The sequence below is a fragment of the Manacus vitellinus genome, unplaced genomic scaffold, assembly GCF_001715985.3.
Source record: "Manacus vitellinus isolate BGI_N305 unplaced genomic scaffold, ASM171598v3 ctg7180002438725_pilon, whole genome shotgun sequence".
Lineage (NCBI taxonomy): Eukaryota > Metazoa > Chordata > Aves > Passeriformes > Pipridae > Manacus > Manacus vitellinus.
This window is the reverse complement of record NW_021938775.1, coordinates 1-11,508: the sequence shown is the minus strand read 5'-3', so window position 1 is coordinate 11,508 and position 11,508 is coordinate 1. Positions and strand designations below refer to the sequence as shown.

The following is an 11,508-nucleotide window of genomic DNA, read 5'->3' as shown; positions in this document are numbered from 1 at the left end:
ACCTTCAAGGTTTTATCCAGCCCAAACCAGGGCTGGAATTCCATGCCTTCCAAGGTCCCATCCAGCCCAAACCAGGGCTGGAACTCCATGCCTTCCAAGGTCCCATCCCACCCCACCCCTCTCCCCGACTCCACGACTGCACCGTTAGAAAGAAGAGAACATTTAATATTTTCCATTCAGAGATACAAGTCAAGAATCCTGGGTCATCTTTTTTTTTTTTTTCTGGGTTTTTTTTTATGTTTTCCCCTAAAAACCAGGAAAAACCATTACCAAAAAAAAAAAAAACAAACAACCCAAAACAAAACAAAACAAAACAAACAAAAAAAGAGATGTAGCAAGTTGTCCCAGCTGACAGAACACGTCCGGATCCACCTGAGCGGGAGCTGGGATGAGACCCCGGTCCCAGCGGGGAGGGGGCAGTGGGAAGGGCCCCCAGGATTCCAGAGGATTCCAGAGGATTCCAGAGGATTCCAGGCTTCCCTCGGGCTCCCAAGAGAGGGGGGGAGCTGCCCTGTGCCCCCCCTCTGGGGCTGGGGTGGGACAGACGCGGATCCCATGGATGAGGGGTGTGGGATGGGCAGCACAGCCCCAGAGCTGGGCTGAGACCAAGGGATGGGCAAGAACCCACTGGGCTGGGAAGGGAAATGGTGGATTTGAGGAGAGAGGGGGTCCCATCCCACCCCCCCAGCCCGGGGCAGGAGAAGGGACAGTGAGATGAACCAGCCCTGTCCCCCCAAAGCCAGGGCACAGGGGGGCATTGACCCCACAGGGAGGGTCACTGGGGGCACAGGGGGGCATTGATCCCCCAAAAAGGGTCAGTGGGGGCACAGGGTTGTGTGTGGCCCCGCAAAAAGGGTCACTGACGGGCACAGGGGGATGCTACTGATCCCCCAAAGGGGGTCACTCGGGGGCAACAGGGGCATTGATCCTCCAAAAAGGTCACGTGGGGCACAGGAAGGCACTAGGGGTGCATTGCCCCCCTCTCAAGGAGGGTCACTGGGGGCACAGGGGTGTGTTGCCCGCCCTGAAAAAGGGTCACGTTGAGGCCCAGGGGGCATTGATCCCAGAGAGGTCACTGGGGCAGCAGGGGGCGTTGCCCCAAAAGGGTCATTGGGGGCACAGGGGTGTGTTGCCCCCCCAAATAGGGTCATTAGGGGCACAGGGGTGTGTTGCCCCCCCAAATAGGGTCACTGGGGGCACAGGGGTGTGTTGCCCCCCCCAAGAAGGTCATTGGGGTCATGGGGTGCTTTGTCCCCCAAAAAAGGTCATTGGGGGCACAGGGGAGTGTTGGGCCCCCAAAAAGGGTCATTGGGGGCACAGGGGTGTGTTGGGCCCCCAAAGAGGGTCAGAGGGGGCACAGGGATGGGGGCACAGGGGTGTGTTGCCCACCAGGGAGGGTCACTGTGGGCAGGGCTGGGGGCACAGGAAAGGCACGTGAGGCCCAGGGGAGCTCCATCCATGGGGTGCTGAGGGATCCCTGGGAATGGGCAGGGAGGGACCTGCAGAGCCCTGGGGAGAGGAGCCCCAACCTACACCCTGCTCTGCCCTGCCCTGGGCACACCACGGGCTGTGCCCCAATTCCTGCCCCCCAAATCACCCCCCAGCTACAATTTGAGACAGTTTGGGGCAGGAAAAACCTGAGGTCCAAAAAAACCCCAACCCCAAATCCTGGATGGGAGGAACAGCTTCTCCCTCTGGAGTGGGGCTGTGCAGGGAGGGGGGGGTTGGAGCAGGCAGGGACATCCCTGCTGTCCCTGCAGGGTGGGCAGGGGGGGATCAGAGCCCCAGGGATGGCCCAGAGCCCCTGGAATGGCTCAGAACCTCAGGAAGGGCTCAGCATCCCTGGAAGGGCTCAGAACTTCAGGGATGGCTCAGGGCCCCAGGAAGGGCTCAGCATCCCTGGAAGGGCTCAGAGCCCCAGGAATGGCTCAACATCCCTGGAATACCTCAGCATTCCTGGAATGGCTCAGAGCCCCTGGAAAGGCTCAACATCCCTGCAATAGCTCAGAGCCCCAAGAAGGGCTCAGCATCCCTGGAATGGCTCAGAGCCCCAGGAAGGGCTCAGCCCCCCAGGCTGGGCTCAGCCCCTGCCCTGCAGGGCTGGCTTAGTGTTTGCTGGGGGTTGTAGTGTTGCTGTGCCAGAGCTTCCCCTCCCCTGATCCCCTGGGATCGCCCTGCAGGGATGGGATCCATGGGGAGAGGGGGGTAGTGTTCCTTCAGTGGCTTTGGGGGTCTTGCCCCTCGGGGGGGTGGGAGGTGGGGGCTGCTTTGCCTCTGTGCATCCCAGGACACATCCCTGCATTCCCAGGACACATCCCTGCATCCCAGGACACCTCTCTGCTATCCCACTGGGCTGTGCATTCCCAGGACTCATCCCTGCTCTCCCACTGGGCTGTGCATCCTGGGACACATCCCTGCATTCCCAGGACACATCCCTGTATCCCAGGACACATCCCTGCTCTCCCAGGACATATCCCTGCTCTCCCACTGGGCTGTGCATTCCCAGGACGCATCCCTGCATTCCCAGGACACATCCTTCCATTCCCAGGACACTTCCCTGCTCTCCCACTGGGCTGTGCATTCCCAGGACTCATCCCTGCTCTCCCAGTACACATCCCTGCATTCCCAGGACACATCCCTGCTCTCCTATAGGGCTGTGCATTCCCAGGACTCATCCCTGCTCTCCCACTGGGCTGTGCATCCTGGGACACACCCCTGCATTCCCAGGACACATTCCTGCATCCCAGGACACATTCCTGCTCTCCCAGGACATATCCCTGCTCTCCTACAGGGCTGTGCATTCCCAGGACACCTCCCTGCTCTCCCACCTGGCTCATCCAGGTGCTGGACCCGAAGGAAAGACGAAAAAAACCCCAAAAAACCTGGAGAAGGGAGAGAGGCCCGTGCCGGGGTGTGTGTGTGTGTGTGGGGGGAGAGAGGACGAGCAAAGTACCGAAGTTCAAGCACCAGGAGGACAAAAAAAAAAACCCCGAAAAACACAGAAAACAAAACAAAAAAACCAAAACCCCCAAATTCCCGAGGGGGGGAAGGGAAGGGGCCGAGGGGGACCCTTCTGGTTGTTCCCTGGCGGTGGCTGGAATGGCGGGAAAGGCGGGAATGGCGGGGGGGGCTCACTGAGGTAGCGGCACCAGCACTTCCACGTAGTTGAGCGGGAAGAAGCCGGAGTGGCCGTGGATCATCCCCTCGTACCAGTTCTCGTCGATCTGGTTCGTCAGGGTGATGATGTCGCCCTCCTTGAAGCCCAGCTCGCCGTCGTTCTCCGGCTCGAAGTCGTACAGGGCTTTGCAGCAGGGCTGGTCCAGGGGGGCTGCGGGCACAGGGTGGGGCACAGGGGTCAGCAGGACCCCCAAACCCTCCTCTTTGGCACCCAGCACTCCTAAATGTGTTGGATTTCCCAGCCTGTCCCAATGGAGGTTGTTGTAATGAGGGGAAGCTTTGTTATTAAGCGCTGGGATATCCTGGTTTTTAGCTCTTGCTTGGATGGAAAACTCCCAATTCCAGCCTTGTTTTAGGGGCTGTGGGCACAGGAGGGGCACAGGGGTCAGCAGGACCCCCAAACCCTCCTCTTTGGCACCCAACACTCCTAAATGTGTTGGATTTCCCAGCCTGTCCCAATGGGCAGCGTTGTTATTAAGGCACCCTTTGGATATCCTGGGTTTTAGCTCTTGCTCGGATGGAAAACTCCAAATACAGCCTTGGTTTAGGGGCTGTGGGCACAGGGGTCAGCAGGACCCCCAACCCTCCTCTTTGGCACCCAGCACTCCTAAATGTGTTGGATTTCCCAGCCTGTCCCAATGGAGGTTGTTGTAACGAGGGTTGTTTTGTTATTAAGTGCTGGGAACAAGAGCTTTGAGCTCTTGCTTTGATGGAAAACTCCAATTCCAGCCTTGTTTTAGGGGCTGTGGGCACAGGGGGGGGCACAGGGGTCAGCAGGACCCCCAACCCCTCCTCTTTGGCATTTTAAACAGGTTGGATTTCCCAGCCTGTCCCAGTGGAGGTTGTTGTAACGAGGGTGGTTTTGTTATTAAGGCATCCTTTGGATATCCTGGATTTGAGCTCCTGCTTGGATGGAAAACCACAAGGGACAGGTTGGATGAGACTTGGAGCAACCTGGTCTGGTGGAAGGTGGGTGGAACTGGGTGGTCTTGAAGCTCCCTTCAACCCAAATCATTCCATGATTCCATGATTCCACAGCCAGGAACTACCCAGCTTGGCAAGAGCCCCTCCAGGCACCGAAAGCAGCAGCCAAGACAACTTCCCAAATCCCCAAATCCCCAAATCCCTGCTCCAGGCTCCTCCTGCTCCACCACCACGAGCCTTTCCCGCCACCACAGCTCCAAGCTGGGATCCCAAAGGGCCCCGAGATCCCGAAGGGATCCCAAAGCAGGACCCACAAACTCCACTGTGCTGAGGCTCTGCCTGCTCCCTCCAGCCTTCCCGGGAAAAAACCCAGGCTGGGTGCTTGGAAAAACCCTGGAGAGGTCTGATCCCTCCTGGAAAAGCATCGGGATGGGACGGGAGCTGCTCCAGCCCCGCCGGGTGAGCCGGTTTTGGGGTGGGAAAATCCCACTGGAGCGTGGCTGGGTTAGTTCAGGGTTTAGGTCAGGCTTAGCTCAGGCTCAGCACGGAGGGATGAGCAGCTCCAAGCTGGGAAGAGGAGGAGGAAGCAGTGGAGGCCTAGGAAAAGGAGGAGTGAGGAGGAGAGGTAGTGGAGGAGGAGGAGGAGGAGGAGGAGGAGGAGGGATGGGAGAATTCCCACGTCATGCAGCGCAGAGCAGGAAACTCACGGATACTCCTGACGGAGGCCCGGGAAGGTTTGTCCGACCGGAAAGAGGAGGAAGCTGCTTCCAAACAAAAAAGAGACATGCTTAAAAACCATGGGAATGGGGACAGGGAAAAGGCAGGGAAGGGTTGTTAGGAGAAAGGAGAAATGGGGGGGGGGGGACATGCTGTTAGAGACCCCCCGGGAGGGAGGGAAGGAGGGAAGGAGGGAGGGATGCAGCGGGATGGAAGAGGGGAGGGAGGGAGAGATCCTTGGTTTTTCCTGCTTGGCACTGAGTGGGCACTTCCCAGGCTGGAGAAACCTCTGGAACATCCCCAGAGCCAACACGACAAAGGCTGTCCTGCCCCGAGAGCCCCCAGCCCGATCCAGAGGCATTCCTGACGTTTTCCAGGGCCACATCCAGAGCCATCCTTCCCGGGCAAACAGAGCAGCTCCAGGGGCACAGGGGGAGGAGGGCACAGCCCTGGCACAGCCTCACCTGAGACTTTGGGGGTGGGGTTGCAGGAGAAGCCCCCGTTGGACTGGTCGCTCTCTCCGAAGTCGTAGCTCTCCCTGGGCTTGGGCTTGTATTCCCGCCTGGGGCGGGAGGAGGCCTCCCTCATCCTGGGAGAAGGGAAAGAAGGGGGGACAAACTGAAATAAGGGATGGGATGCAATGGGATCGATGTGTTTTTCCTCCTCCTGGCTCGGGTTTTTGTGGAGAAGGATCTGCTTGACTCCCCGTGCCGGAGCCTTTGGAAGGCGGGTCTTCCCACCCTGGGAGGGAAGGGAATTCCGGGCTTTGCCGTGCAATGTTTGGGAATTCAGGCCAGCAGAGGACACTCGTGCTGTAGTTTGGAAGCTGAGGCTTGGCAGGATCCTGCTCCCAGCTCCTCCTCATTCCAAGTAGACACTTGGGATCCACTGGGATCCACCCATGGGATCCACTGGGCAGCTTCTCCAGGAGGAGGGAGTGGATCCAGCCCTGCAGGGAATCCACCCCTCCTTCCCCAGCCCCACTTTGGGGACGTGGTGGCTCAGATGACCCGGGGGAGTTGTGCAAACCAGCTCATTCCCTGTTCCAACTGCTCCCCTGTGGATTCTGGCAGCTGCTGGAGGGCAGGAATCCCGGGAGGGCAGGAATCCCGGGAGGGTGGGAATCCCAGAAGGGCAGGGCAAGACCAGGCAGCTCCAGGGGTGTTCCCACCTGCCTCCCAGCACCAGCTCACAGGGCTCAGAAGCCCAGAGATGGGGTGGCATGGAGGGAATTCCAACCCTTTTCCATCCCTGCCAAGCTCAAATCCAGCCTCGCTGGGAGCAGCGCCTGGAGAAGGTCTGGATTGAAACTCCAGAAGTGGCTTTGACACCCAGGAACAGATTCCCTGGGAGGGTGGGGAGGGCTGGGATGGAATTCCCAGAGAAGTTGTGGCTGCCCCAGCCCTGGGAGTGCCCAAGGGCCCCTTCCAGGGCCTGAAGGGGTTACAGGAGAGCTAGAGAAGGATGTGGGACAAGGGATGGAGGGACAGGACACAGGGAATGGCTTCAAAGTGAAAGAGGGGAAATTTAGATGGGATATTGGGAAGGAATTCCAGGCTATGAGGGTGGGGAGGGGCTGGGATGGAATTCCCAGGGAAGCTGTGGCTGCCCCATCCCAGGAAGTGTCCAAGGCCAGGTTGGAGAAGGGAAGGATCCAGGGAGACCTGAGAGCCCCTTCCAGGGCCTAAAGGGGCTCCAGGAGAGCTGGAGAGGGACTTGGGACGAGGGATGGAGGGACAGGACACAGGGAATGGCTTCACACTGAAAGAGGGGAAATTTAGATGGGATTTTGGGAAGGAATTCCTGGCTGGGAGGTTGGTGAGGGACTGGAATGGAATTCCCAGAGAAGCTGTGGCTGCCCCATCCCTGGGAGTGTCCCAGGCCAGGTTGGAGCACCCTGGGATGGTGGGAGGTGTCCCATGGCAGGGGGTGGAACTCCACGACCCTCACGGCCCCTTCCAACCGCCCCCGTTCCGGGATCCTGTGATTCCCAGGGAGTCTCCTGTGTCCCCAGACAGGCAGGGGGGCAGGCTGGGGGTGCCCCTGGGACTCACCTGCGCTTGAGTTTCTCGGCCAGCTCGTCCAGGATCTGCACGGCCTGGCGGTGATAGTCCAGCTGGGCGTCCACCAGCGCCGAGAGCTGGCTCACCTGCTCGATCTGCGGGGACACCGGGGGGGAATGGCTGTGCCCCCTGGCACAGGAGGCACAGCACACCCCACACTGCCCCCAGGGCACGGGAGAGACAGGGTATGAGGAGAAGGTTTGGGATTTGGGGCACCGGAGGGGAGGAACCGGCTGAGGCTCGGCAGGGTTTGGGACGCTCCTGTCACTGCAGGAATTGGGATGCTCCTGTCACTGCAGGGTTTGGGACACTCTGGACACTGTAGGATTTCGGACACTGGCCACTGCAGGGTTTGGGACACTCCTGTCACTGCAGGATTTGGGATGCTCCTGTCACTGCAGGACTTGGGATGCTCCTGTCACTGCAGGGTTTGGGACACTCTGGACACTGCAGGAATTGGGACACTCCTGTCACTGCAGGGTTTGGGACACTCTGGACACCAGGATCTGGGACACTCCTGTCACTGCAGGAATTGGGACACTTCTGTCACTGCAGGATTAGGGACACTCCTGTCACTGCAGGGTTTGGGACACTCTGGACACTGCAGGGTTTGGGACACCCCTGTCACTGCAGGATTTGGGACACTGGACACTGCAGGGCTTGGGACACTCTGGACACTGCAGGGTTTGGGACACTCCTGTCACTGCAGGACACTCCTGTCACTGCAGGGCTTGCCTGCTGTGAAATCCTGCCCAAACTCATCCCACTATGGAGAGGAGACTCCATCCAGTGAGATTCCTCCTTGGGAATTGGAGCTGACTCTCTCCACTGAGAGGAGACTCCTTGGGAATCAGAACTGACTCCTTCCATGGAAAGGAGACTCCCTCCTCTGAGATTCCTCTCTGGGAATAAGAACTGACACCCTCCACCCAGAGGAGACTCCATCTACTGAGACTCCTCCTTGGGAATCAGAACTGATCCCTCCATGGAAAGGAGATTCCCTCCTCTGAGATTCCTTCTTGGGAATCAGAACTGACTCCCTCCACTCTGACAGGAGGCTCCCTCCACTGGGGTTTCTCTTAGGGAATCAGAACTGATCCCTCCACTGAGGTTCCTCCTTGGGAATCAGAGCTGATCCCTCCACCCAGAGCAGACCTGCCTGGTGGCAGCCCCAGCCTCTCCCCTGCTGCTCCAGGAGCTGGCTCAGGACCAGGGGCTCCCCAAGGCCGGAGCAGCTCCGTCCTGGTCACTCAGCTCCGGGTTCACACGGAGCCAAACCCCCCAGGAGCACCAACGAGTGTCCAGCTGGGGCCATCCCGGCGGGATCCCACCCCAGGGACACGGAGCCCCTCTCACATCAGTCTCCAGCAGGTTGTGCATGCTGGTCTCTGCCACCTCCTTGGACTCCTCAAACTTCTCCATGGCCTGTCGGAGCTCCTCGTCCGGGATCTTCCCCTGGCGCTTCTTCTTGTAGTCGAAGTCCAGGCGCCGCCCTTCCAGCTTCTTCAGGTGGTGCTGGGGGTGGGATGGCATGGCATGGCATGAGCAGGGAAGCAGCAGGAGCTGGGAGCAGCCAGCATCTCCTGGGAGCAGCTCAGCTCTGTTTCCAGGCTGAGCTCCTGGTGCCTCCAAACCCTGATCCTGGAGCGCCTGCTCCTGGTGCTCCCGTGGAATGGGGGAATGATTCCAGCCCCTTCCCACTGAGGGAAACACCCCAGGCCGTGCCCCACATTGGGGAAGGTGAAAAACTGTCCTGCTGGGGATGGGAGGGATGAGCAGGGAAGCAGGAGGAGCTGGGAGCAGCCAGGCTCTCCTGGGAGCAGCTCCAGGCTGAGCTCCTTTGCCTCCAAACCCCGATCCCAGAGTGCGCTCCCACCTCCGCTCCAGAGGGTGATGGGGGAATGATTCCAGCCCCTTCCCACTGAGGGAAACACCCCAGGCTGTGCCCCACATTTGGGAAGGTGAAGAGCTGTCCTGCTGCTTCCAGCTCCTCAGGAGCTCCAGGGATCTCTGGAGATCAGGAATGTGGGCTCTGAGCGTTGCATTCCCAGGCTCTGAGGGCAGGGATGTTTTATCCTGATGGAATTGGGGGATGGAGCAGCACTGAGTTGGGGGTTATGTTACCTGGGGTACCACTGGGAGTGAAAATTCACTCAAGAGAGCTGCCTTGGGAATGAGGGGTTGGGACAGATCCCATTCCAGAGCCTGGCTGTGCTTTGCATGGATCTGCACTCCGGAGTTCTGTGTCCCCCTGTGAGGCACCAAAGGGCTTTCCCGGGATGCTGAGGCCTGGAGGGGGGGATTGCTCAGGGCTTGAAGCCCAAACTGGGAGCTCCCAGCACAAGGAACTGGATTCAGCAAGGCCAGAAGGTGTTTTGGGATGTTTTGGGAACCATTCCAAGCTGCATCCAGCCTGCTCAGGAGCAGCAGGAGGGAGAAAACACCCAGTGCAGGGAATTCCTGCCAGCCCTTGGATCCCACCTTGGAAAGCAGAGAGAGCAGGAGGAGGAGGAGGAAAAATCCCCCCCTGGAGGTGGGATTTACCTGGATCTCCTTCAGGTCTTTGTCACAGAGGTTCTGCAGGGGATCAATAAAGTTCTGTTTGACCTCGATGTCCAGGGAATCCTTCACCTCAGCCAGGCGCTTCATGGACTCACCCGCGTCCAGCAGAGCGTCGCCTGCCCGGGAAAACAGGGAGACAGGGAAAACAGGGAGAGGGAAAACAGGGAGGGAGGGAAAACAGGGAGGGAGGGAGAGGAAGGAGGGGAGAGAGAAGAAGGAGAGAAGGGAGAGGAAGGAGGGGAGGTTGAGGAGGGAGGGAAGGGAGAAGGAGGGAAGGGAGATGAGGGAGGGAAGGGCGAGGAAGGAGGGAGGGAGAAGAAGTAGGGATGGGAGAGGAAGGAAGGAAGGGAGAAGAAGGAGGGAAGGGAGAAGAGGGAGGGATGGGAGAGGAAGGAGAGAGGAAGGAGAGAAGGGAGAGGAGAGAGAGGAGGGAGAGGAAGAAGGAATGGGAGAGGAAGGAGAGAAGAGAGAGGAGGGAGGGGAGGGCGAGGAAGGAGGGAGGGAGAAGAAGTAGGGATCGGAGAGGAAGGAAGGAAGGGAGAAGAAGGAAGGAGGTAGAGGAAGGAGGGAAGGGAGAGGATGGAGGAAAGGGAGAGGAAGGAGGGATGGGAGAGGAAGGAAGGAGGGAGAGGCAGGAGGGGAGGGAGAGGAAGGAGGGGAGAGGAAGGAGGGGAGAGGAAGGAGGGGATGGAGAGGAAGGAAGGAGGGAGAGGAAGGAGTTAAGCAGAGCCCAAAAGCAGGGGCTGCACCAAGAGCCTTTGTGTGTGTGGGAATCACAATCCCAGCCTGGTCTGGGTTGGAAAGGACCTCCAGTCCTTTCCCCTCCAGTCCCCGGGGCAGGGACACCCCCTACACCTCCCACACCTCCCACCAGCCCAGAGAGCTCCAAACCCCTTCCAGCCAACTCTGCCCCCCTCCAACCTCCCACATTCCCTCTGGAATTCCCAACCCCCCAGCCTGGCACGGGGCTGGATCCACAGGGGGACACTTCCCTGCCTCTGAAAAGCTGGAACAGCCTCTCCCAGCCCTGCAGATGCAGGGAGGGTTCTCCAAAAGCAGGATTTGGAGCTGCTGAGCTGCTCACTGGCCGCTCTGCTCTTGGCCAGGAGAGCCTTGGGCTGATCCAGCTTTTTTTTCCTGGCCATGGGAAGCCCTGGAGTTGCTCTGACCAACTTTTTTTTTTCAGCTGCTGGCAGCAAACCCTGCAGCCTCTCAACCAACCTGAGCCCTTCTCCTCCCCTCTGAGCCACAATCCCACTTTTTTTGGGGTTTTTTTTTGAGGAATTCATTTATTCCTTTTGGATTCTCCCAAGGACCATTTTTAGTTTAACTTCGAGTTCCGAGCTCTGCAGCCAAGGAAAAAGCTGGACAAACATACAGTTAAGAGAGAATCTTCTCTTGCCCAGGCCCAGAAACCAGCAGATTTCACACTAAACATTCCACAAAATTAAGATATGTGGAAGGAAACACAGCCACAGCCAGTGTAATACAGGATGATCTCGGAGGTCCCTTCCAACCCAGCTGATTCTGTGATTCTCCAGAATCCTTTGGCATTCCCAAGAAAACAGCCAGAGGTTTTTAATTCTCCCCCATCCCAGGCAGCTCCTCCCCGAGCTGGGAGCAGCAGCTGGGATGTCTGAGGGGATTAGAACTGAGGTCACTCCCCCTCCTCCTCCTCCCCTCCCAGGCACACGTGGCCACGGAAAAGAGCCACAGGGAAAGATTCCTTGGCTCCAGCCCCTGGGAGGAGTCACGGGATGGTTTGGAATGGGTTGGAATGGCTTGGAAGGGATCCCGAAAAAATCCCGCTGGGATCTGTTCCCACGTCGTTGTTCAGGTTAGAAAGGGGTGGGTTTGTGGTTTTTTGGGGTTTTTTTAACATCCAAATTCATCTCAGGGTTTAATAAGAAAGGACTAAGAGGTGGTTTTGCCACGGATTGGGATCCAGGATACCTGGGATTGGAGAATAATAGAATGGGTTGGGTTGGAAGGGGCCTTAAAGCCCGTCCAGTTCCACCCCCTGCCATGGGCAGGGACACCTCCCACCAGCCCAGGGTGCTCCAAC

General features: G+C 58.6%; 1 protein-coding gene across 1 annotated transcript; it reads right to left on the bottom strand.

Annotated features, from left to right (window-relative positions):
* Positions 1 to 2,882: 2,882 nt before the first annotated feature.
* LOC103753636 (endophilin-A2) lies at positions 2,883 to 9,617 on the bottom strand (the record flags this gene model as incomplete). The annotated part of the gene is made up of 6 exons (XM_029959266.1): positions 2,883 to 3,328; positions 4,809 to 4,862; positions 5,283 to 5,407; positions 6,873 to 6,976; positions 8,238 to 8,396; positions 9,426 to 9,617. Coding segments are annotated over 6 exons (831 nt in total), but the record flags the coding sequence as incomplete, so codon positions are not given.
* Between the last annotated feature and the right edge of the window lie 1,891 nt (positions 9,618 to 11,508).